At 38.7% G+C, this 24,790-nt stretch overlaps 1 protein-coding gene across 3 annotated transcripts in view; it reads right to left on the bottom strand.

Moving 5' to 3' along the window:
* The window catches only part of LAMA4 (laminin subunit alpha 4), a 145,960-nt gene that overhangs the window by 37,673 nt on the left and 83,497 nt on the right, over positions 1–24,790 (bottom strand). For all 3 annotated transcript variants that reach the window (XM_045499326.1, XM_045499324.1, XM_045499325.1), the window contains 7 exons: positions 21,994–22,110; positions 16,453–16,601; positions 12,139–12,280; positions 11,298–11,394; positions 6,352–6,468; positions 4,589–4,768; positions 997–1,136 (listed from right to left, as the gene is read on the bottom strand). In XM_045499326.1, coding sequence (XP_045355282.1) covers positions 997–1,136; positions 4,589–4,768; positions 6,352–6,468; positions 11,298–11,394; positions 12,139–12,280; positions 16,453–16,601; positions 21,994–22,110 — 942 coding nt within the window. The remainder of the gene's footprint in view (positions 1–996; positions 1,137–4,588; positions 4,769–6,351; positions 6,469–11,297; positions 11,395–12,138; positions 12,281–16,452; positions 16,602–21,993; positions 22,111–24,790) is intronic.

Raw genomic sequence — 24,790 nt, forward strand, 5'->3', positions numbered from 1 at the left:
CCTAGCTTTGGAAATGCCATTTCTTCACCATCACCTTTTCTTCAAAGGTTCTCCAAGGAACCTAAAAAAGGCGATTTGTGGGGTGGGACCAATTATCATATATCATTCAAAAGTTGGATATATTGACCAATACTAATCTCCTCTATTACAAAATAATTGATTTCCAGTACTCCTTTCTGTCAGCACTTAGGGGCCAATGGTCTGATCAGGCCAATTCGCAATTGAGAAAATTGAGAAAATAAAACCATATAATTTGGCTGTAAAAATGATGCTGGTCTATACATTAATAAAACACAAATGAGAAAGAGGGCCAAAAAAAAAGCCCCGCTTGCCACACTGAAAATGCTGACGGCCGTGTCAGGGCATGTGCCTTCCACTACCAGCTCTAATTAGGATGCTGCCTCTTTGCCTCTGTGCAAGCATCTCGGGGAAGGGTCTTCGTTGCGATTGTCCAGTTTATGTGGTCTGTGATTCCCCAGGGAAGCCTGTGGGGGGAGGTCAGTAAACGCTTCATATCATCAGTGTTGTACCTGAGAATTCCTTGAAGAGGTAGATGGGCAAGATTTTTCTATACAGTGATTGCACTAAGACAGCTGTTAAAATAATTAATAATAGTACCAATAATACATTGAGTCTTCTATTGGGGTTGGTTTCACTCGATTTCTTTTGCTCTATGAGCTTTGTTGACTAGTTAATTCTGTGGCCCTTAATCTTGGCTACACATAAGAATCACTGGGAAGTTTTTGAAAAATACAGGTGCTGAGCCCATCCTCTAGAGAGCCTGATGCGTTGCTCTGAGGTTGGGACCAGGAATTGGTTTAGTTTTTAAAGCTCCTCATGCAATTCAAATGAACAGATCCAGATGGAGCTTAGAACGACTGAGCTGGGCAATACAGTAGGAAGGTTCCGGGCTCTGGAAGCTGCCTCGAGACTGGCAGTTCGGTTTCATGGTTTCACTATCCCCGACTGACTGACAAAGAAGCCTTTCACTGTTACCTTGCTGGCGACGCTTCTGGTCTGAGCAATAAGCTCCCGGATCCTCTGGATGCTGGCAGAAACGTTGCTCGCAGGCCGCTTCTGTTCTACGGTGCGAAGCTGATCCAGGAGCTGAGGGACAACCTCTGTCAAATTTCTTACTGCAGTTAATAAAAATTAACCACTTGAGGAAATAGCTCAACTATATCAACCAATATTAACTATATTTAAGGTATCAGGTGAAGAGACAACAAACACATGGTTACTTCTGTTAGAACTATAAGAAATTATTTGCAATCCTGCAAAACGAATAGTTAAGCCCAACGCATAAGCGATTACTACTTCGTGGCATTTATAACATATATCGGTCTAAAAATTATATGGAAAGTAAGCTGACTTATAACTTACATATCTAATTTTTTTTTTTTAATGCTTATTTAGTTTTGGGAGAGACAGACAGAGTGTGAGTGGGGGAGGGACAGAGAGAAAGGGAGACAGAATCTGAAGCAGGCTCCAGGCTGTGAGCAAGCTGTCAGCACAGAGCCCGATGCGAGGCTCGAACTCACAAACTGCGAGATCATGACCTGAGCCGAAGTCAGACGCTTAACCGACTGAGCCACCCGGGCGCCCCTATAACGTACATTTCTAAAGGGCAGGATCCATGACAAATATACAGGTGTTCCTTTCACTATACAGCACGCTATACAGCACAGGTTCTGCTTGTATTTCTTTTTCTTTTTTTAAGTTCACTTATTTATTTGAGAGAGAGAGAGTGTGTGTGCACCTGAGCAGGGGAGGGGCAGAGAGAGAGGGAGAAAGAGAATCCCAAGCAGGTTCTGCGCTACCAGCCCGAGCCCAGCGCAGGGGTTGGACCCATGAACTATGAGATCAAGAGTCGGACACTTAACTGACTGAGCCACCCAGGCGCCCCTCTGCTTGCATTTCTAATTGAACTGATACAACAGGTTGCAAGGAATGCTGGGCACAAGGAGGTGGAAGAGGCTATCCCCCAGGATGCCTGTTCACACATCACACTGCCGCTGCACTGGTCCAAGAGGAAGTGGAGCTAGATGGAAGGAACAAGGTAGCACCCAGAAAAGTGGCAGTCGTGCCAAGGTGAGGGTGGGCAAGATTATTCTATATAGTGATTTCACTAAAACAGCGGTTAAAATAATTAATTATCAATAATAATAATAATAATGATAAATTGAGTCTTCTGAGTCTATGGGCCCAGAAAAGGGATGGTACAAGGACATCACACTAACTGTGTAGGTTATTTATTTATTTATTTATTTTTTAAGGAATGACATACACATCGAAAAGAGAACAAATTATATGCATACAGCTTGATGAGAGAAGCCTAAAACACAACTTTCCCTAAGGTTTCATGAACTCGACCAGTGGTTCTCAGTGTGTGCTCCCCAGACCAGCAGCATCGGCATCATCAAGGAACCTGTTAGAAATGCAAATTCTTGGGCTCCAACGCAAACCTGCTGAATTAGAAACCCTGGGAGTGAGGACCAGGTGATTCTGAAGCATATGAAGGTTTGAGAACCACTGTACTAGAGAATGAACATTTTTTGGGTGTTTGCCAGCTAAGAGCAGGGCCATGGTCATTGAGCATTAAGAGCTGGAAAAGAGTAAGCTTCTTACTAGAACCAAACTAAATTCAGATTCAGGAGAATATGTCAGTGAGGACCAAGGATGTTTCTTTTCTCTATTTGGGAAGTAAGGTGCTTCTCTATCATATTAAGTAAATAATATATCATATTATCAGTATGATAATAATTAATTAATTATTAATATGATAATAATTAATATGATATCAATTAATATCTTTATCATATTAAGTAAAATAATAGCAATTTACTTATGTTATCGTATTGATTAATACAGAGGTAAATATTTGTTGTTTGGATTACTGACTACAGTAGCCATTTTATGGTATAATAGTCTTTAAAAATTACAGGTAATAAAGTATATTTATTGTAGTACATTAAATTTTGAGTATGGGAATGTATGTAAAACAGGGTTTCCCTGTCCTCAATTTTGTCAGAGAAAGGGAGTCACTTTTTATTTGAGTCTTTATAAGGTCTCTTATACTGTGGTATGCTCTTTTATTTACTTTGCTTTGAACCACAAGATGCTGTTTGAGGAAAACACGGAGGCCTGAAACAATTTCAGTTAATGCTAGTTCTGGATTACTGGAATCATGGATTGGACTGAAGAAGGAGGAAAAAAACTTAACACAGATTTAGTAAATATTCCTTTGGCCCTATCTTTATAAATGCAAATGTTGGATGTCATGTAGGCAAATCTTTTAGCGATCAAGTTCTAAAAGTAATTAAGTGAGTGGTTACATGGAGAAATTACTCCATGTACTTAAAAGATATATACTTAAAAGATGAACATAAAAGAGTTATCTTCCTGTTATGGGAATGGATATTTGTGACCCGGAATAAAATTTCTAGTGACAGGCGGCTCATATGTGGATTAGTAAAGTTGTTTCTTAACTCAGATGGAAGTGAAGGTATTATGTTCTGCAAAGCCATGGTAGGGAACCGAAAGTTCTAGTCATGACAAAGACATTGATATTTAAGAGGCAGAAGAGATAGAATAAATGTAGTAATATGTGATTTTAATCTATGTGTAACTAAACAAATTAGGGAGATATCAGAACATTTCATTATCATTGCTATAAATCTGTATTCAAGCTGGCTAACAGATGGTTCTTCTTAATGTTTATTTATTAAAAAAATTTTTTTTAACGTTTATTCATTTTTGAGAGACAGAGACAGTGCATGAGTGGGGAAGGGGCAGAGAGAGGGAGACACAGAATCTGAAGCAGGCTCCAGGCTCTGAGCTGTCAGCACAGAGCCCAATGCAGGGCTCGAACTCACGAACTGCGAGATCATGACCTGAGCCGGAGTCAGATGCTCAACCGACTGACCCACCCAGGCGCCCCTATGTTTATTTTTGAGAGAGAGGGAGAGACAGAGAGAGAGAGCGCGCACTGGGGAAGGGGCAGACAGAGAGAGACACAGAATCCGAAGCAGGCTCCAGGCTCTGAGCTGTCAGCACAGAGCCCGCCTCAGGGCCCAAACTCAAGAACTGTTGACCTGAGCTGAAATCTGAGACACTCAACCCACTGAGCTACCCAGGCGCCCCCAAACGGTTCTTCTTAATGGGAACCTTCCGTTATGTTTCGCCATAGTCAGTACTTGTTGGTAATAACCTGCTTTACTCAGGTAAGGAAAAAGCAAGGCAGTTTAGTAAATATTTTTCTAAAATGCAAACCAATATTTTGTGATTGACGTTCTTCCCCAAAGGATCAAACTTACATTGATAAATATCAGTGCTGCCATTACTTCATTCGGAAAAACAATGATTCTTAACCCATCTATCTAGTGTCTATTTGTGTGAAATATATATATCTCCTATGCACACACACATACATATATTGATAGATGAACTGAGCAAAAGTTTTTCTTTTTTCCTAAGCTAACTTCTACAATATTCCAATCGAAAACCCAAATGAAGCAAACTGCCTTCTTAACGAACGGATGTGTTGCACTTAATGGTCAGTTCCTCAACTGGATGCAAACCATGATACCTGCATCTCTGGCAGAGGCCACTGCAGTGTTGTAAGCAGAAGAGTCAAAATTCTGCAGATTTTGCGACCAGCTGGTCAGATTGTGAGCCATCGGGGCGGCTGCCTGCTGGACTTCCACTGTGGTCTTGTTAGCTTCCTCCGTGATCAGCCTTGACTGACCCAGGCGCTGCTGAGCATCACCTTCACACAGAGCACAGGGACATTCACTTTGCAGAGAAGCAGGACATTGGTTGGGAACATTACCATCCATTTAATCACTGGGATAAAACAGACCTGAGCTTTTGGGTTTTTAAGCTGCACAAAGACCTGTAAATGTATGTTAATTATAGTGTAAGTTAGATGCAGAAGAAAATTGTTAAGTAGCATTAAAAAATGAGCTTGAAAGACTCTAGAGTCTTATTAAAATCATGTAGCTCACTGAAAACATTTTCAAATTAGAAGTAGATTAAAAAAAGTAATTAGTATCTCTTCAGGTTAGAGGCATTGCGAGAAAGCCACAGAAAACACATATGAGATTTTAAGTCATAATATGTTTATGTCTGAAATGCATTGTAAATATCACTTTCTTCTGTGTGGAGCACCTTTTACCATAAAAATGATGCTCTAGTGCAGAAGTAAATTAGTAAGGAAACTGATTTTTAAATAATAAAAGCAAGTTTCCAAATAGTATATAGAGTGGCATTCTATTTTCATTAAAGTTATATATTCAAAATAAAAATAAAAATAATGTAAGGTTACAGCAAAGTGTTTTTTCCTAGGTAATGAGATTATAAAAGGTTTTTCTTCTTTTGTGCTTTTTTTTCTTATCTGTATTTTCTCATTTTTCTATAAATCATGTATTACTTTTGTAATCAAAATCACTCAGGTGAAGTTGAGGCTTTCTTTTTGTTTAAGTGGAGAAATATTTAATTCGACCTCACATGATCTGAACTCTGACGGATGTAGCTTTGAATCCTGGGTCTGCTTCTTTTGGGAGTTGTGCCTTTTGGAGCAAGTTCCCAAACCTTGACAAGCCTCAGGGTTCACATTCATCTGAAGGCAATGGTGATATTTTCCCACATGACAGAATGTACATAAAACACAGCCCAGTGGCTAGTATGTCATAGCTCTAATGGTGCTGATGACAGGGATTCTCGATGGAAGATACCCCCCTGGCTGGGGTTTTGGTGCACTCTGGTACAGTAGTTGGATTTGCTCCATGTAGTAAAATACTCTCATCCAGCAGTATCTGTTAACTTTCACTATACCAGGGAAGGCACATGTGGTTCCAAGCCCATCTTCTTAAGATGCCACTGTAGTCCCAGACTGGGCAAAATGAGTGCTCTTGTGTCTCTATTTGGCTTGTTGGTCTCCCGACTTGTACCATAAGAATGACACGGCATATAACAATTAGGGCCAGAGAAACCCAGTAATCAAATTAGGGCATGCTTATTAATGAAGAATGATGTCCACAAGAAAGTAGGTTACCAAACAGTATAAGCAGCATGATCCCATTAAAACACACATGCACGTGTGTGCACCCACACACAAGATAGGAGGAAAATGCTCTCAAATTTAATGGTCACCCCTAGATGGTATGATTATAGTTTTTATAATTCTCAGTGTGTGTGTGTGTGTGTGATGAACATAGTTTCTTTTGTCATCAGAAAACAATATTTATTTATAAAAGGACTGATAAGGAATCATGTATTCCTTCTTCAAAGCTTTATTTTAATCCCAGTGAATAAACAGATGAAGCTTAAGTTCTTGTCTGTGATCCTTACCTCTCTCCGTGGCTTGTAGTCGCTTAATGGCATCATTCAATCTGTTTTTAAGAGCACTCTTCCTTGCTAGAGCTCCACCCACACGCCTGTTGGTATCAGCTACTGCCTCATCATTACCTATGGAGAAGAAGCCAAAAAAAGGTACCAGTAAAGCCAAGATGCTAGGGGGAAAAAAAATCTCCATTTCAAGATTTCAAGGAAATTTCAAGGAAAATTCTGATCTATATCACGGAATCATCTGTAAAATTCTCAATATGATATGAACATAGAACACCAGTTCTGGAAAGTGGCATCTCAGTTAAGAGGTACAGGATTATAGAAAAGTAGTAACACTGCTTGGGAATGATTTAGGATGCCATAAAGTGACTCGTGAAAGGTCTAGAGATAATGGCTAACTTCTTTGAAAAATATAGCACTGCTGTGACTAATAACTCCTAGCAGCATGGTTGATAAAGAGCTGAAAAGAAAAGACCTACCTCTATTTATGGTGATGACTGTTATATAAGAAGAATTCTTTTTTATGGTTTTAATAAAATTTTAATTGATGTACAACATACATCTAGAAAAGGGGGCACATTATAAATGCACAGCTTGATGAATGTTCACAAACTGAGCACAGCATATAAGCAGTATCAAGTCAAGAAAGAACATTATTGGTCCTCCTAGTTTCCTGGGATCTCTGTGATTACCCAAGGATGACCACTATTCTGAACGCTATCTCTGTTAGTTGTGTCTGTTCTTAAGCTTTATTCAAAAGAAATGATACAGTATTGTAATTTTCTACATCTTTTGTATCTCTGTCTTAATTTCTGTAGAGTTAGAAGTCTTAATATCTGGTAGTTTAAGTCTTCCAGCTTTGTTTTATTCTTCAAGGATTGTGCTGGCTTCTTAGCTCCTCCCACCCTCATTTCCAAAGAAATTCTAGAGTCATCCTCTATATATGCATACAGTTCTGGTACTTCAGATGGTATTATATTGACTCTACAGATAAATTTGGCAGAATTGTCATTTTTACAAATTTAAGTCTTCTAGTTAATAAATACAGTTTTTATTTATTTTTATTTAGATCTAAATTCTCATTTTGATCTCCATTTATTTAGATCATCTTTAATAAGATTAGAGATCTTATATTTCATCAGCTTTATTCCTAGGTATTTTATGATATTGTAAATGGTGTTATTTTATAAAGTTAATTTCTAATTTTGTTGTACATAGAATTAAACCAGATTTTTTACACACTGAATTGGTAATGTGGGGGGTATCTTTGTCTTGTTTCCAGTCTTAGTGGGCAAACTTTAAATACTTCAGTATTAATACGCTTGATGACCATTATTTTATTATTATTTCTTAGATTACAGAGGTTTCCTTGTATTCTTAGTTTGCTACAAGTTTTTTTATTTTATTTTTTTATTTTATTTATTTTAAAAAAAAAAATTTTTTTTTTCGACGTTTATTTATTTTTGGGACAGAGAGAGACAGAGCATGAACAGGGGAGGGGCAGAGAGAGAGGGAGACACAGAATCGGAAACAGGCTCCAGGCTCTGAGCCATCAGCCCAGAGCCTGACGCGGGGCTCGAACTCCCGGACCGGGAGATCGTGACCTGGCTGAAGTCGGACGCTTAACCGACTGCGCCACCCAGGCGCCCCGCTACAAGTTTTTTAAAAACATGAATGGGTATTGAGTTTTGGTAAATGATCTTCCTGCATGTGGTGACATGATCATATGAATTTTCTCCCATATTCCTAAAATGTGGTGAATTACTATTGATGTTTTAAATGTTAAACTATCCCTGAAATCTTGGAATAAACTTAACTTGATCATGTATTATCACTTCTATGTGTGTTAGATTTGATCTGCTAATATTTCGATTAGAATTTTCACATCTCCGTGAGAGAATCTGGCTTATAATTTTCCTTCTTTATAATGTTCTTATCAGGTTTTGTATCTTAGTTTTGTTGACTTAATACAACAAGTTAGAGAATATTTCCTCTTTTTCTGTTTCCTGGAAGAATTTATACACAAGTGGTGTTACTTAAATGTTTGGAAGAATTCACGGGGAAAGCCATCTGAGCCTTGAGATTTCTTTGTGGGAAGGGTTTAATGACTGATTAAATGTATACATATTATTTACATATAGGCCTATCAGATTTTCTTAGTCTTTTTCTTAGAAAACTATTCTTGAAAGTGCGCTTATAGCATAGAATCATAATGGGTTATTTTGGAGCAAATCCAAGCAAGTCATGATGTAGTATCTTGTCTGAACTGAAGGATGAACTTTCCCAAGAATTCTTGGTTCATGCTTTGTTTATTTCCAAAGCATCAGGAAATTTATGCTTTTTGACAGACAGAGAAATAATTTCTTCACCTCCTATTATACTCTTTTTCTCTCCTATAGGCTTGTAAATATACTGTCTCCCATGGTGTACTTTCTCTTTCTATTATACGGTCTTTGGGTGTTGGTTATCTTCCCCCTTTGTGTATAGTGGGTATACAATGAATGATGCTGAATTGATTCTGTCACCAAGTACAATGTAAACAAAGTACAAGCACGTCTTTCTCATTTCCTCTGGGTAATGCCAAAAATTTTCCAGAATTTAAGGAGGGACTTAAACATACTTTGTACTTGAATTATATCCCCTCTCCCTCTTTTAGTTTTGTTTTTTAAATATTTTTAATACAAACAATCTTTTCAGCTCTTCCTTTTGGGTCTTATAGCTGCAAAAAACACTGGCTGATACACCAAGAAAGAATATATTCAACTCTATATTTGGAGCCCTTGATAAAAATAGGTGAAAAAAATTCTACTTTGGGCTGGAAGTTGATAAGAAAAAAATGTTTCACAAAAAGTCTGTCCTATTTGAAACTTATTGTTTTACATAAACATTTTTCATTTTACAAATGAATTCAGTAGAAGTCTCCTTTAAATAGCAGCTTCCTGAGTTTATTATAGGTTGCTAACTATTTCATAGAGATAATGAAGAAAAGGAAGTCTGGGATATAAAGATTACTAATTGTTGAAAGTCATTTGGAAATGAATTAACAGTAATTTGAAATTGTAATGAAACTCAGTAGATGAATATAGTTTAATCTGAAAATCTGAATTTATATCACAAATGTGTGTTATCTAAAGGGAGGCAAAGTTCTGGTCCACGCAGTCCTAACTCCCCATTGGTGTCCCTTTTGCAAATAAATATGTGAAGAAATTTAAGCAAACAAGATCATGAAATACGTGACCAGAGCTGCGAAATATTCAGAGACCTATACGGAGAGATTTTCTCTGTACTTAAAATATAGAGCTTTGAAGAGAGACCATTACCAGAAAAGAAAAATTGTTTTCATGAGGTTCAATAACTCAATAATGACAAGATTAAGAAAATTGCAAATTATCAAGGAGGATAAAATATTTAAGTCACTGTCATGAAGATCCACATATTCTGGTCTTCACATCACAAGAAACAAAGCAGTATATAGACATGGCAACATTTACCTAAAAATATTTTCCTTTTTAAGAGCACACTTAACGTGATGAGCACAGAGCAATGTACAGAGTTGTTGAATCATTGTATTGTACACACGAAACTGATATGACACTGTATGTTAATCCTACTTCAGTAAAAAATATATTTTACTTTTAATATTCTCAATTTTTGCAGGTAATATTCTAATTCTTTTCTAAAAAGTAAGTTCAAGATCAGACTTATATACTTAATTAGAACATTTTTATTGCCTTTCTTTACCCAGCAAGCATAAAACAGTAGTTGCTTTATCATAGCTGTTTAAATATTTAGCATATAAAAAAACAAATGCATTTTTTTCTCTAGGTAGTGCTCTTTGTAAAAAAAAAAAAAAAAAAAAAGAAAACATACGGTTAGAATTGAGATTGATTGCTTTGATAAAATTATGTGACGTTTTTTGTTGCAAACTTGGTTTTTTTTTCAGGTGGTGGTTAGAAGTTAGCTGGATAATGGATTTCCATCCTCATTAGTCAGTGAGCCACCATCCTTAGGTATGAGGTCATTGGCTCAGAGATGATTAATGTTTAGTGAAATTCTTAATCACTGCAATTGTTTTTAAGAGTAGCTCCCAAGATTCAGAATTGACAAAAATGATTTCACTTTTATTTTTTCTTCCCTCTCCCATTTTGGATGGGCTTGCTTTCACACACGCAAACACTAGCCTTTAGAAATGCTTCTTCCCATATGGCCATTAGGCTTGTCCCAAATATCATAAACTTGTAGAACACAAATACAGGAAAGAGCGAATAACCAGATGGCCGTGTGGTGTCCTATCTTCCTAACTCTCCCAATGCTTATTCATTAATTCCTGTAAAAATTTAAAGGATCTTCTGAATAAGTCTCCTGAATAATATCTCCTGAATAAGTCCAGGAAGATTGACTTATGTCCAATATAGTTTTAGTGTTAAGTGTATTTAATGGCATCATCTCCATGAAAATTGGTATTTATGGTAAATTTCTATTAATTAGCCTACTTTATTAGCAAAAGTATCTATCACATGTTTCACTACATGGAAGGTTTTTTTTTTTTAAACCACAATTTATTTTAAAATATCCCATCTTTGTTTCTTTTATACCTTGAATTTCAGCAGGAACTACTAATGTGCTATTCAGTTGAAAGATGATTTGTTTTTAGAAACTTAAATATAGAGAACAGAAGGTTGCTGGAGGGGGAATGGGCTAAATGGGTAAGGGGCATTAAGGAATCTACTCCTGAAATCACTGTTGCACTATATGCTAACTAACCTGGATGTAAATTAAACAATAAATAAATTAATTAAAAAAATAAAAATAAAATGGGGAAAATAATGTAAAAAAAGATCATTTGTTTTTTAATCCTAGGATTTTGAAATCTTTATCCACATGCAGAAGCACTGTATGAAAGGAGAGAAGCAGCTATAAATCAGAAGGAAGGTAGAAAACATATTTACTAGGGTCTGTCTTTGCTTGCAGTTCTCTGGCTTGATTGAGGAGGTTCTCGCTCTCATCCTTATGGTAAATAATTTGAGTATCAATCCCACTCACAGCCTACAAAGGAATTGTATGGAAAGAATAAGAATGACAGCAGAAGAAATCCACTTCTCATGGATTGAAGATTTAAATGACACCGTTTCTCTGCTAAACACCAAGCAAGACTCGTACAACTTCATTTCCATAGCTCAAAATCAAAGTCAAATGTGAACAGGAAAAGATAAAGTGCATGACATTTTCACGGTAAACATTTTTCAAGGAAAATTCAGTGAATCTAGAACAGTGCCTGGTCAAGTCCCCTCTGAAGTACTTGTCAAATAGAAGCCACTCAATAAATAGTTTTTGAGTTGAAAAAATGTGAATGTATGCATAAAGCAACTTCTCTATCAGCATGGGGTAGTCTTAAATATGGTTTATTCAGGGACTGTGGTTTAAAAATGCTGTCAAAAAGACACTGGCATTTGCTGACAGGAGTATGGCACATCTTGAACTACTGAAACCTTCATAACACAAATAAAATGCTGTTTTCTTAGTTTTCTTGCCCTTTCTGCCATTTGTATTACACTGGAAGCTCAAGAGATGACATTAGAAAACAGAAAACTCATAAGCTGGGAAACGGCAGCATGTAAATGAACTTTAAAATAAGGGAATACTCGGTGTGTGTGTGTGTGTGTGTGTGTACACCTGGATGGCTCTGTTGGTGGAGTGTGTGACTCTGTCTTGGAGTTGTGAGTTCTAGCCCCATGTTGGGTGTAGAGATTACTTCAAAACAAAATCTTAAAAAAATAAGGGAACACTCACATCATAAATTCGGTCAGTGATGTTCAAAGCCAATTCTGCTGTGTCATTGGCTTCGCTAACATAATTGGCAATATTTTCATAGACATTTGAAGCATCCAAAGCCTTCTGTACCAGCCCGTTCATATCTGAACTGTGCAAATTCCTGTAAAAGAAGAAACTCGTCCTTTTTCTCTTTCTTATTTTTTTGGGAAATGGGACCATTGTTATGGCTTGATTGGAATACTTCCAGGACCACAGGGACCTCCTTCCTGTTATTTAAAGTCACTTGGCTTGGAAAGGTTTTCCCGAGCTGCCTTTCCTAGGAGCCCATCTTCTTTGCTTTCCTCTGCCTTTGGTGCTCCTAAGACTTTACCTCATTTTGGCTTCATGGAAGCTGTTTGCCTGGCAGTGGCCACAGGAAAAAAGAAGGATGATTTAAATCAGCCCTCTGCACCTCTTCAAGCTTCAAGCTTCTTTATGTTGTGGCAGTCAGGCAGAGGAATGAACCCACAGTCCTCCCTCACCTACTTACCCAAATCAGCGTTGTTACTTTCTACCCATAGAAGAAACCAAGGCTCTCAGAGAGGGTGCATAGCCACAGCGTGGTGTTAGGTCTTAGTTGCACTCTATTTACTCAACCTTTTGTTCACTTTATAAAACATCATATTTTCCCTTTAAGAAGGGGAATGACACATACTGAGCATCTATATGCAGATACTGGGCTGGACTTGTTCTACATAGTACGTCTTTAATTCTTATCACACCCATGAAATAGACATTGTTATTTCCTTTTTATGGAAGGAACCAGGATACAGGTTGTTATGACTTGTCTCACTCCTACGGCCCAGCTGCTTCTCTGAAGTGCAAAGCCCTTCTCATGCCCATTTCCTCCCTCGCCCCATACACCATGTTTTCTGCCTTTACCCCTTTCTGGACTCCTTAAGGTTCATCTAATATTTCTTGGGTACCCATCATGCAGTGGGCGCTCTCACATAGTGGCTGATAACGCTTCATGTCGCAGAGGATTGATGTGAGGTACAACAGGGACAAAATATGTGAAATGCTTGCTACCATGCCTGTCATCCAACAAACATCAGGGTTTATTATTATGCCGGAACTATTTCTTGAACTGGAATTTCAAATTCTGAATATATTCATAGAATAGTTCACTTTATTGACACTTTTTCCTCCATAATATAAGCACCGCTTTACTTCTGCAGCTCATCCTGAATCCTTTGTCTCTAGTTTATTCCGTTTTATTTATTTATTTTTAAAAAGAACTTTAAGTTTTTGATTTTGTTTATTTGAGAGAGAGAGAGAGAGAGAGAAAGCACGAGTGGAGGAGGGGCAGAGAGAGAAGGAGAGAGAGAGAATCCCAAGCGAGCTCTGTGCTGACAGTGCAGACCCTGATGTGGGGCTTGAACTCATGAAACTGAGATCCTGGCTTGAACTGAAATGAAGAGTTGGATGCTTAACTGATTTGAGCCACCCAGGCGCCCCTCAATTTTATTCAGTTTTAAATCCACCAGTGCCACATTTTCTCAGTTCATGGCTTAGTTCATGGCTAGTATCATTTTATTCATCAGTAACTTCCGGAAGATTCTCTGTGACCCAGTATGTGACATTGCAGATCCCACACTGGCTCACCACTTCCAACTGTCCTGACCTATTAAGCTGGGTTCTGTATTGGGCTCCGAGTGACTTTTTCTGTATTGCTTTGGCTACTTTCTTTTGTCCAAGGTCATCATCATTCTTTCCTCTCCAGGAGGGCTGACTTATCCATTAGGCATAATAGAGCCCCACAAAGATATGTTCATTTTAATTTTTTTTAAATCAGAAGAACAATGAGGATACTAAAATGATTACATTAGTTTTTATAACAATGTTATCATGACATATAATTTTAAATATTTTTATGGAGGAAGGGGCCCACAGAGGCAAAAGTACCCAGGGCCCATGAAAGTCATAATGCAACTCTGCTCTGCGGAGGTAGTTCTAATCCAAATACTTGGCACTTTTCCCTACCCATAAGCCCTTGTTCTTAGAAATGGCACAGAGAGTAAAATCAGCAAGTTTTTAAAAAAAGGGATAGAAAGAATAAAATGTTACAAGTATTCATTAATATTTTTAAATTGTGCTGGCTAGAATATTAAGATATAAGAAAGAGCTTGAAACAAAGCCTTTAGAGGTGCGCGGGTGGCTCAGTCGGTTAAGTGTCTGACTCTTTTTTTTTTTTTTAATTTTTTTTTAACGTTTATTTGTTATTGAGAGACAGAGAGACACAGAGCATGAGCAGGGGTGGGGCCAAGAGATGGACAGACACAGAATCTGAAGCAGGCTCCAGGCTCTGAGCTGTCAGCACAGAGCCTGATATGGGATTTGAACTCACAAACTGTGAGATCGTGACCTGAGCCGAAGTTGGACGCTTAACCAACTGAGCCACCCAGGCGCCCCAAGTGTCTGACTCTTGATTTCTGCTCAGGTCATGATCTTATGATTCATGGGCTCAAGCCCTGCATTGGGCTCTGTGCTGTCAGCACAGCTTGGGATTCTCTCTCTCCCTCTCTCTCTCTCTGCCCCTCCCCCGCTTGCTCTCTCTGTCTCTCTTTCAAAATAAATAAATAAACTTAAAAAAAAAAGAAACAAAGTCTTTAATACTCTGTTTTCATTACTAGGCACAAAACAGGTACTACATCAATACACAAAATAAAAATGTGCTTTTGAAATGGAAATTTCTTGATGAATTATGTTTATTTCTGTTTGAGGCACAAGAAGCAAATTATTGGGTCACCAGATAGATGACGAAGAATATTCACATTTTGAGGGGAGGACATCTAGAAATTTGGATGTTTCACTGAATATATTCAGTCTGAAATATCTTAAATGCAAAAGTGATTTCAGGGTGATTGATATTTCTGATCAGGTTTTCATGTAAAGCATGGGTAACTTACTTAGAATCATCCTAGAACACTGTTTCAGGGTGGCATTTAGTGAAAGTATGTGTTGGAACCCTATGAATAGGACATAGTCATTGAGATAAAGGGTAAAAGAAAAATGAAGACAGAAGCACTGGGTGGCTCAGTCGTTAAGCGTCTGACTTCGGCTCAGGACATGATCTCACAGTTTGTGAGTTCAAGCCCTGCATTGGGCTCTGTGCTGACAGCTCAGAGCCTGGAGTCTGCTTTGTATTCTGTGTCTCCCTCTCTCTCTGCCCCTTCCCTGCTTGTGCTCTCTCTCTCTCTCAAAAATAAACATTAAAAATTAAAAAAAAGAAAAAAGAAAAATGAAGACAGCCATAGGAGGGAATATCAAAAACAATGTTATTCCAATACAGCACATTATCCAAATAATATTTTATCCAAGCTCCATTTTATTGGCTTGATCAAAATCACATTTACTGGAAGCATGATGCTAAGGTGGATAAAAATGCCATTTTGTACATGAAGATTTTACATAACATCTATTTCTCTCTCTCTCTCTCTCTCTCTCTCCTCTCTTTCCTTCAATTCTCAGAAGATTTGGAGGGTTATTTGAAAATTTTGACAATCAGGAATAAAAAGGTAGTTTAAGTTTTGAACAAGAGTTAAATTGGTTCTTATTTTATCCATGACCTTTACTGATCCTTATTTCTAATTGCCAGATTTGTAGTCTTTCTCTATAATTATCTCATTATTTACCTATCATTTCAAGGTCATGAATTCAATTCCAGACTTTCAGTACATTTCAATTAACACTAATTGAGTGCCCAAAGGGTGTGGGACTCTCTTCTAGATGCTGTGAGGAAAATTGGCAATTGATTTTCTCTTAATCAGGTGTTGAAATCAAACAGTTCCTGCTGGGCACTGTAGAATGTCCAGAGTATATATCAGAAGTCAGCTGTATTGCCAACTTCTAACCAGCTTTACTTAAGACCCTTGGGTGTGAAAGCTAATGCTGTCTGTGAAATAAATATGTGATGGTGGCAGAATTAGACCTTGTAGAGGGATCTAATTGGGACCTTGTGAAGGGACTTGATAATATTTTGTGCAGCAGTTATGTCCCAATAAAAATGCCTTAGTTCCCCTATTAATAACTGTGGAGCAGAACCACCCCTCACAACACAGACCTCTAATCCAACAGATTTTTTTTTTTTTAATAAAAAACTCTCCCTAAAGCAATTGCAATAAACAGCTGGCTCTTAGACCGACCAACTAACAAACCTTCAAATGAACAAACAAACACAACCCCAAGCCCAATTTGCTAATCTGTATCCCAATAATTCTGACATGTGGAATTGAATAAAAATGAGTTACTCACCCTATGTAGTTATTTGCATTTCTAAAACCAGGATATTACCTGCTCAATTCATCAGCCTCTTGTTGAAGGTTCTGGGCATGGTCGACGGCTTCTTGGACTAAATCATGACTAAGGTTACTTAGGTTGGATAGCTTTCCTTGTAGTTCATTTTTGGCTCCGTCTATTTCCGCATAAATCCCTGATGCATTCTAAAGAAAATGTTTTAAAAAGTGAATTGTTGAACATAGAAGGACTTAAAATCTTTTTCCCTTGGAGTACCAAAAGATAATCTCTATTCCTCCTTATCATGAGGTTTAGTAAATTTCAGGCTGGGTCTATACGAGTCTAAAATACTTTAAGCAGACTTTTATCTTTTTCTCTTGCATCTTTAACTCTTTCTCTATGGATTGCTTCCCCCACTTTCAGACATGCTCTGCCTTCTCCCACCTGAAAACAAAACAAAATGAAGATAAACCAAAAAACCCCTCCATTACCCATATATCTCCCCAATGTTATTACCTTACTTTTCTATTCACCGTATAGTAAAATATCGTCAAAAAAGTGTTTATGTTAGCTGTCTCTATTTTATCACTTTTTAACTCACTCTAACCCACTCCAGTCTGGTTTTTACTTCACTGCTCCAAAAAAACAGAAATTAAACTAATGATATCTATGTTACTAAATCTAATGAGCATCATTCATTTTTCCCAGTCACTCAAATACTGATTCTCGACATTGTCACCATTCTTAAGCCATGAACTTTTCCTTTTTCCATCTCCAACTGATTCTAAGCAGATTACTTTATTTTCTTTTTTATTTAGAAGACATCAACTAACTGTAGCAGGGAGTTTTTTTTTTCTGTACTCCTGATGTTTCCTCCCTATGAAGGGAGCTCAGTCACTGAAACCTCAGACCTCTCCACCCCTTTCCTAATTCTGCTCCTAAGAAAGGGACTGGTTTATTTGATTGGTAAATTTTGGGGGGAATAACTGTGCAGTCTCTGTTCAACTCTACGCTCTGCCTCTTGGTAGCAAGCCTGAGTTTTCCTGTGTTTGTCCATAATGAAAGTTGTTCTGGGCAGAACCCCCACGTGAACCTTCCTGCAATGTTGCCTGTCTGAGCGGGCAGTTCTGCCTAATTCTGGGATTGAGTATTAGCCACCCCACTTGGCTAAGAGACCTAAAGCCATGTCCTCATCTTAGCTGCATCAGAAACGAAGGTGATGTTCTTGGGTCTCGTATTTACAATTTTATTTATTTTTCAACTCGTTTAGAACTTGGGAGCTGATAGAGGGTACTAGTCTCCTCAGAGACTCCAATACCAACAAAGAAGAATCACAAACAACTCTTTGCCACCATCCTTCAGTCCCTTCCCCTCAAAGAAAACCCTATTATAGCTACATTTTTATGTACATCTTTCTCATATTTTAAGAGGAAAAGTGTTCCTTTTCTGTATAAGGCATGCTGCCCTGTTTTCTCTTCTTCTTGCTCCCTAACTAGTGGCTCCTCTCATGTATAAATATGCCCAGTTAACCTCTCCCATTAAAAACAAACAAACAAAACCTATTCCTTGACTCTAGCTTCCCCTCCAGCTTCTTTTCTTTGTTGATCGAGTGCATTCCACAGAAATGGTTCTTGCCAAGGTCCCCAGTGTCAGACACCCTATTGCCAGATCCATTCGACACTTTCCTGCTTTACGTACTGGATTTATTTCTGGTTTGTGACGGTGTTAGTCACTGTCGTTCCCCCAAAACTCTCTTTCCTTAGCTTCTGTGACACTGTTCTCTCTTGGGTCTCCTTTTTCACTGTCCAGGAAGGAGACTTCAAAAGCTGGTGTTGCTCAGGCTTGACTCAGACCTTTCCTCTATGAATAATCTAACTTAGCTCTGCCAACCTAGTCTTTCAAGTCTTCTAACCCACTCTGCACCATCCTCCAGGAATGGCCATCTTTCTATTAAGCAAATCTGCTCATGTTATTTTCCCTCTCAAAATCAGCCAATTGCTCTGCAGGAACACATTTGATTACTCAGGTGGCTTCATCAACCGATCCCTCCTCTTTCCAATCTCATCATTTCTCACCCGTCCCCACCCCATTATGTACCATGGTCAAACCTTGAGTAACCGATGCTTTAACGCTCCCTGATTTTTTTCTGGCCGCTCTACCTTTTCACATAATATTTTCTCTATCCAGGATAACTTTGCTTTCTTTTTTGTCTGACCCACCTGGAAAAGTTTTATGAATCCTTCCAGTTTCAGCCTTAATATCACTTCCTTTATGAAGCTATCCTTAATTTCTCCAGGATGAGTTCAGTGTTGTTATATATTTCTACTGTTCATGTATCACACTACTATAATAATTTTGCATGATTATTCCACCCACCAGACTACATAATTGTGGAAGGCAAGATTTGTGTCTAATTTATTTTTGTATTCTCAGAATGTAGCATAGTTCTTAGCACAAAGGGTTTATTTCTGTGGAGACAGTATTAAGTCTCTAGCTATTTGGTAGATCATCTGGGGAACAACTTGGAAGAAAATTATATTTAGTTGTATAAGCAGAAACAATACCATGGAAATTCCACCTTTACTTATTAATTAATTAAATAAATATTCAGCATATGCCCACTGTGTGCCAGACACTCTTTTAGGAGATAGAATGCATAACTATGAATATAGTCTCTGCTTTCAGGGAATTTACAACCTAGTGGGAATATATAGATTATAGATAAATGGTCAAATAATTGAACAAATTAATTTCAGAGAGTAAAAAGTATTTTGAATAAAATAGTATGAGTGGGATGGGTTGGAGAGTGACTGAAGGTAAAAACACCATTTGCATTGAATGTCACAAGGACGCTAGCCATTTGAAGATCTGGAGACAGCAGGTGCAAAGGTCCTGAGGTGAGGAAAAGTGTGGTGTGTTTGAAAAATAGAGCAGAGTTGGAGGGTGACAGAGAGGAGTGGACTGGAAGGTAGTGAGTGGGGAAGAGATATGTGGATTGAGGTAGACTGATGGGTCAGAGTCAGGTCACTTAGGAACCATGGTAAAATGACCTTGTTTCTTACTCTAAGTTTCATTCGAGGTTTTTGTGTGGGAGAAATAATATTTTTAAGGGATTGTTCTGCTACTGAATGGAGACTGAGTCTTGAGGGGCAAGAGTGGAGGTAAATGAATGGGTAGGAGGCTCCTTTGGCAGTTCATGCTGGAGAGGAGGTAGCCTGGACTGCAGAGTAGAAGCAGCGAAGGGAGTGGTCAGAAACCAGGACTCCTTTTGGAGATAGGGTCAATGGGTCTTATCGAAACGGGAAGGAGGAGAGAGGAGAAATCAACAATGACTCTGGAGTTTTGATTTGAGCAAATGGGGTTGTGCCGGTTACTGAGGTGGGGAAGAAGCAGGTTTTATTCAGAATGTGTTAAGTTTGATATGACTATTACACATCTAAGTGGTAGATAAAATCCCTGAGTTCTTACTAGAAAACTTTAAGTAAGCATTTGGATATGAGTCTGGAACTCAGTGGAAGTATGAAAGCTGGAAGTATAAATTGTGGGGTCATGCATATAATTGTTCTTTAAAGCCATGGGATTCAATGCAATCAGCTAGGGAGAAAGGGTAAGTACCAAAGAGGGCCCAGGACTGAGAATGGAGCCATTCATTATCAAGAGCAGGGATGGACCAACAGCTCAGGGCCACGTACAGCTCGAGGCTTGTTTCTACACAGCTCCTAGCTAAGGACATTATCTAAATTTTTGAAGAGTTGTAAAAAAAATAAAAACAAACAAACAAACAAAAAAAACCACAAGAAAAAAAGGGAGTGTGGTTATACGTGGCCTGCAGAGCCTAAAATAGGTACTACACAGAGGATGTGCAGAGGTGAAGCTAGCAGAGGAGGCTGGAAAAAAGTCTCCAATGAGGTGGGAGGAGGACCAGGTGAGGGGGGAGGGTACTGGAGGAGCCAGGATGAAAACTCTGAGTGTTTAAATAAGGAGAAAAGGTTAGTCAGCAAGGAGGCTAAGAATGCTGAGGAGGGAGAAGTAACTGTGGTTTTGGTTATGTTGAGTTCACTGATGACGTGGACAAGAACAGTCTCGGTGGAGGGGCGTGAAATCCCATTTGGAGTGGGTTGTGTACCGAAGGCAGCAGATGGCTGGAAGGTGGATATGCCAGCTATAAATGACTCTCGAGGTGTTTTGCTGTGAAGTTGAGCAGTGTAGAGTAATGAATGGGACAGAGATTAGAGGCATGTAGGCAAGGGCTTTCTTCTTTTAAAGGATAGGAGATACTTACACATGTTTACATGTTGGCAGCAATGGTTCAGTAGAGAGTAAGAATGGGATCAAAGAGAAGAGAGAGGGCATACTTTCAGGGGGAAACCTGCGGCCCTGTTCTTGAGGTGGGGAAGGATGGGATTCAGAGCACAGGTGAGGAGATGAGACTTCAACAAGAGAAGGGATACTTCACTAATTATAGTAAGAAGGAAGGTAGATGTGTGCATAGAAATGCAGGTGGGCTGGTAGAACTGGGGAGAAAGATGAGGGAAATTCTCTTCTCTTTGTTCCTGTTTTTCAGTGAAGCATGAAGCAAATTCACCAGCCAGACTGATAGAAGGGAAGGTGAATTTTTCACTATGTTGGCTTCTCTGGTATGGCCATGATGCTGGGGATACTTGGGTTTACTGGGCTATGGGGATAGAATTCTCATGTACGTACAATAAGGGAAGAGGTGGATAAAGAAGTTAAGGCTGTTTGCAAATAATGATTATACAGTAGTCCCCCCCTTCTCTACAGAGAATATATTCCAAGATCCTCAGTGGGTACCTAAATCTGTGAATGATACCAAACCCTGTATATACTATGTTTTTCCTATGTGTATAAGCCTATGATAAAGTTTAGTTTATCAGTTAGGCTCAGTAAGAGTGTAATAATAATGAGTAATAATAAAATAGAACAATTATAACAATATACTCTAATAAAAATTGTGAGAATGTGGTCTCTCTCTAAAAATGTCTTCTTGTGATGATGTGAGATGATAAAACGTCTATGTGATGAGATGAATTGAGGTGAACGAGGTAGGTATTGTGATGTAGCATTAGGCTATAGGAGGGATAAGCAGGGTGGGTTGGAGGAAAAGCTTGTTGGGCAGGAGAAGTTATGGGGGCCAGAGGTCTGAGAGCTGGTGGGCTCATCCATCTCGATTTTGGTGTCACCAAGGATAGTGATGGGAGTAGGGATGGAGAGGAAGACAGGGAGCTTGGCGCTGAAACAGTCGAAGAAGAATGAGATGGTGATCAGATGACTTTAAAATGATCTCCTTTCACTAGCTAGGAGCCACGCGTGGCACTATTGAGCACTTGAAATATGGCGAATTCAATGGAGGAATTCCATTTTAATTTCTTTCATTTTTAGTCGTTTAAATTTAAACAGTCATATGTGGGTAGTGCCGCCATGCAATGAGGGCAACTGAAAACTTCAGTCTCCTGATACTACTTCTGTAACTCCAGTTAACTTGACAGATTTGAATTGGATTCCACTGTTGTTCTGTGACAATGAGACGCTGCTCCGATCTGTTATAAATACAAACGTACAGGCCACATGCATCCCTACCTTTATTATATCATCAAGTTCTGAAAGGGTCAGACGGGGTGTTGTCAGAGAATCCAAAGACGTCTTCAGAGAAGCATTCACCCCTTCCATCTGTTCCCTCACTCTCTCGTGTTGTTTCTGTGGGAAGGAAGCGTAAGATACAGCAGAAGAGAAAGTCACTATAGAGAAAGCATCAGGTAGAATGGTCAATGTCACCTCCTGTCTTTGTGCTCAGACAAATCTAGGTTCCTCTCACGGCCCCAAGACTTAATTGCTGTATAACTTTGGGGAATTCTACTCATGTCGTGCTCCGTTTTTTCATTTATAATATGGAGGTAACAAATGTAAGCACTTTGGGAGCTCTGAAGCACTTAGGTATGATTATTGCTCAAAACACCATCATCTCAAGGGGATGACCACTTCAGAGAGAGCCTTTGACTTTTTCTCCACAAATGTAAAAAGTGGGACACTGGATGCGGGAGTGCACAGAAGCTCTATATTCGCACTAAGTGGAAAAATGAATTAATTCAGAAAGGCATTTCGTGTGCTGACTTTGGGTCAGGCACGGATAGCTCATTTGGATAGTAATAAAGCATATACAAAACAATCTTAAAGTCCTTAAAAAGATTTTTTTAAATGGCCCTACTATGAAAGCATGAAATTGTGATCTTGCTTCCTGGCACTCTGAGCTCGTAATGTTAGATGCTCAGACTTTTTGAGGAGGGAAAATAGCCCAAGTGTTCATCTATTTTTTGATGAATGCTTTCATTTCTACCTTCGCTGTTGGGTTCTAGAAACAGGCATGTTGTGATTTTGAAGAAATATTAGATAGCCTCAAATGAGTCTGGAGTCTGAAAGCAACACAGAATGATACTTTAAGAGGGAAAAGTAAAAGACTCATTTTACAATCTGAGTAAAAAATGAGTCAAAGTTACTTTAGAAGTGGTAATTTGAATGGAGGTTGAAATATAGGACTTATGGTATAATCTAAGATATCATGGGAATAATTACAGAAGCCCAGATATAGAAGGACACACTTCCTAAATTCATCTCAGTGTCTTTCGTGTTCCCTGCAGTCTTTTCTAATTTAGGGAAGGAAGATGGAAGCATCTTCTCCAAACACGTTGCAACAGGGGGAGATATAGGTCCAAGGACAGAAAAGAACCCCATTTGAACATCTTAATGCAAGAACCTTCCAAAATCAATTTCCCCTCGAAATCCACCAAGCTTAATACAGTGTGACTATCTGGGGTTAATTATTCTTGTCTCCACAAGCAGCGGGGGTCACACAGCTCTATACAAAAGCAGTATCTTAACATAAGAGTATTATCTACTTGGCAATGAAATCATGCCATTTGCAGCAACGTGGATGGAACTGGAAATGAAATATGCTGAGTGAAATAAGTCAGTCAGAGAAGGACAGATAACATATGTTTTCACTCATATGTGGATCTTGAGAGACTTAACAGAAGACCATGGGGGAAGGGAGGGGGAAAATACAAACAGAGAGGGAGGGAGGCGAGACACAAGAGACTTTTAAACACAGAGAACAAACTGAAGGTGGATGGGGAGGGGCTTGGGGGAGAGGGGAAATGTGTGATGGGCATTGAGGAGGGCACTTGTTGGGATGAGCGCTGGGTGTTGTATGGAAGCCAATTTGATAATTAAATTAAAAAAATTGATTAATGCAAAAAAAAAAAAAGAAAAAGAAAAAAATAAAATAAGGGTATTAAGGTAGGTAAGGAAAGGAGGTGGAAAAGGTTGGTATTATTTAGCTCGTTCAGAGAGGTTTTCCTTCTGAGACATGACCCCTGTCGTAAGATCTTGTATCTGGTCCCCTTAAGGGAACGCAGGTAACACCCCAAAGTCAGAGCCAAACTTTAAAGCCTTGTGGTAACAGCACTGAGTGATAGGTTCATTTGCAGTAGTTGGAAAATGATGTTTCAAGTTAAGGGGTTTATCACTTATCATATACTGTACTCATCGTATACAGCCTTAGACAGAAATGAATAAACTTAGCTTTGAAACAAAGATGCTCCCACAGAAAGAAGGTCAATTTGAACAAAAGAGAGTTTTGAAAACTAATAATTATGAAAATGATACACAATTAGCACTATTAGGCATGCTCAATATCCATTTCACATATGCAAAGAATAAAAAAAAAATCCTGATTCTTAAAAAATGATAGAAAGAGTTCTGGGGGGGGGGCAGAGCTTTGGTTAAGTTAATTGTGCTTTTCAAAATATAGAATCTTACATTCATCTGATGAAGATTTTTATTATTCCTAGTTGTGTGGCTACTGTTTGCACATATCAAAACGATTAAAGTGTGTGGTTATTTTTGGTTTTGTAAAAAGATCAGAAATTTGGTGTGATTCTTTTCTAAGATGTGCTGTAGGTCTGACAGTGAAATGTGACAGTGAAATGTGAAATGTGAAATTGCAATACTTAAGTATAGTAGGGAAGACAGATCCCGTTAACGGCTGATCATAGTACAGAAACGGGAATGTCACAAGGTTTGTTATGGGATTGCTGAAGAAAGCACCTGTTAACTTGGGGATAGGGAGTAGGCCTCCTGGAGGAGGTGCCTGGGGCTATCCAGGCAAAAGAGAAAGGAAAAAGAAATCCATTCCAGGCAGATGGGATTACTGGGAGTGTGATATTGCCTGCACTGAACACGTCAGGCAGGGACACAACAAAAGGCAAGGCCAAGGAGGCTGGCAAGGGTCGATCAGAGATGGTTCCTCATGGCATGTGAAGGACCATAGACTGTCCTATAGGACAGTGTCTCAAATGTTCTTAACCATAACCCACAGTAA

This window comes from Leopardus geoffroyi, chromosome B2 (genome assembly GCF_018350155.1).
Source record: "Leopardus geoffroyi isolate Oge1 chromosome B2, O.geoffroyi_Oge1_pat1.0, whole genome shotgun sequence".
In the NCBI taxonomy this organism is placed as follows: domain Eukaryota; kingdom Metazoa; phylum Chordata; class Mammalia; order Carnivora; family Felidae; genus Leopardus; species Leopardus geoffroyi.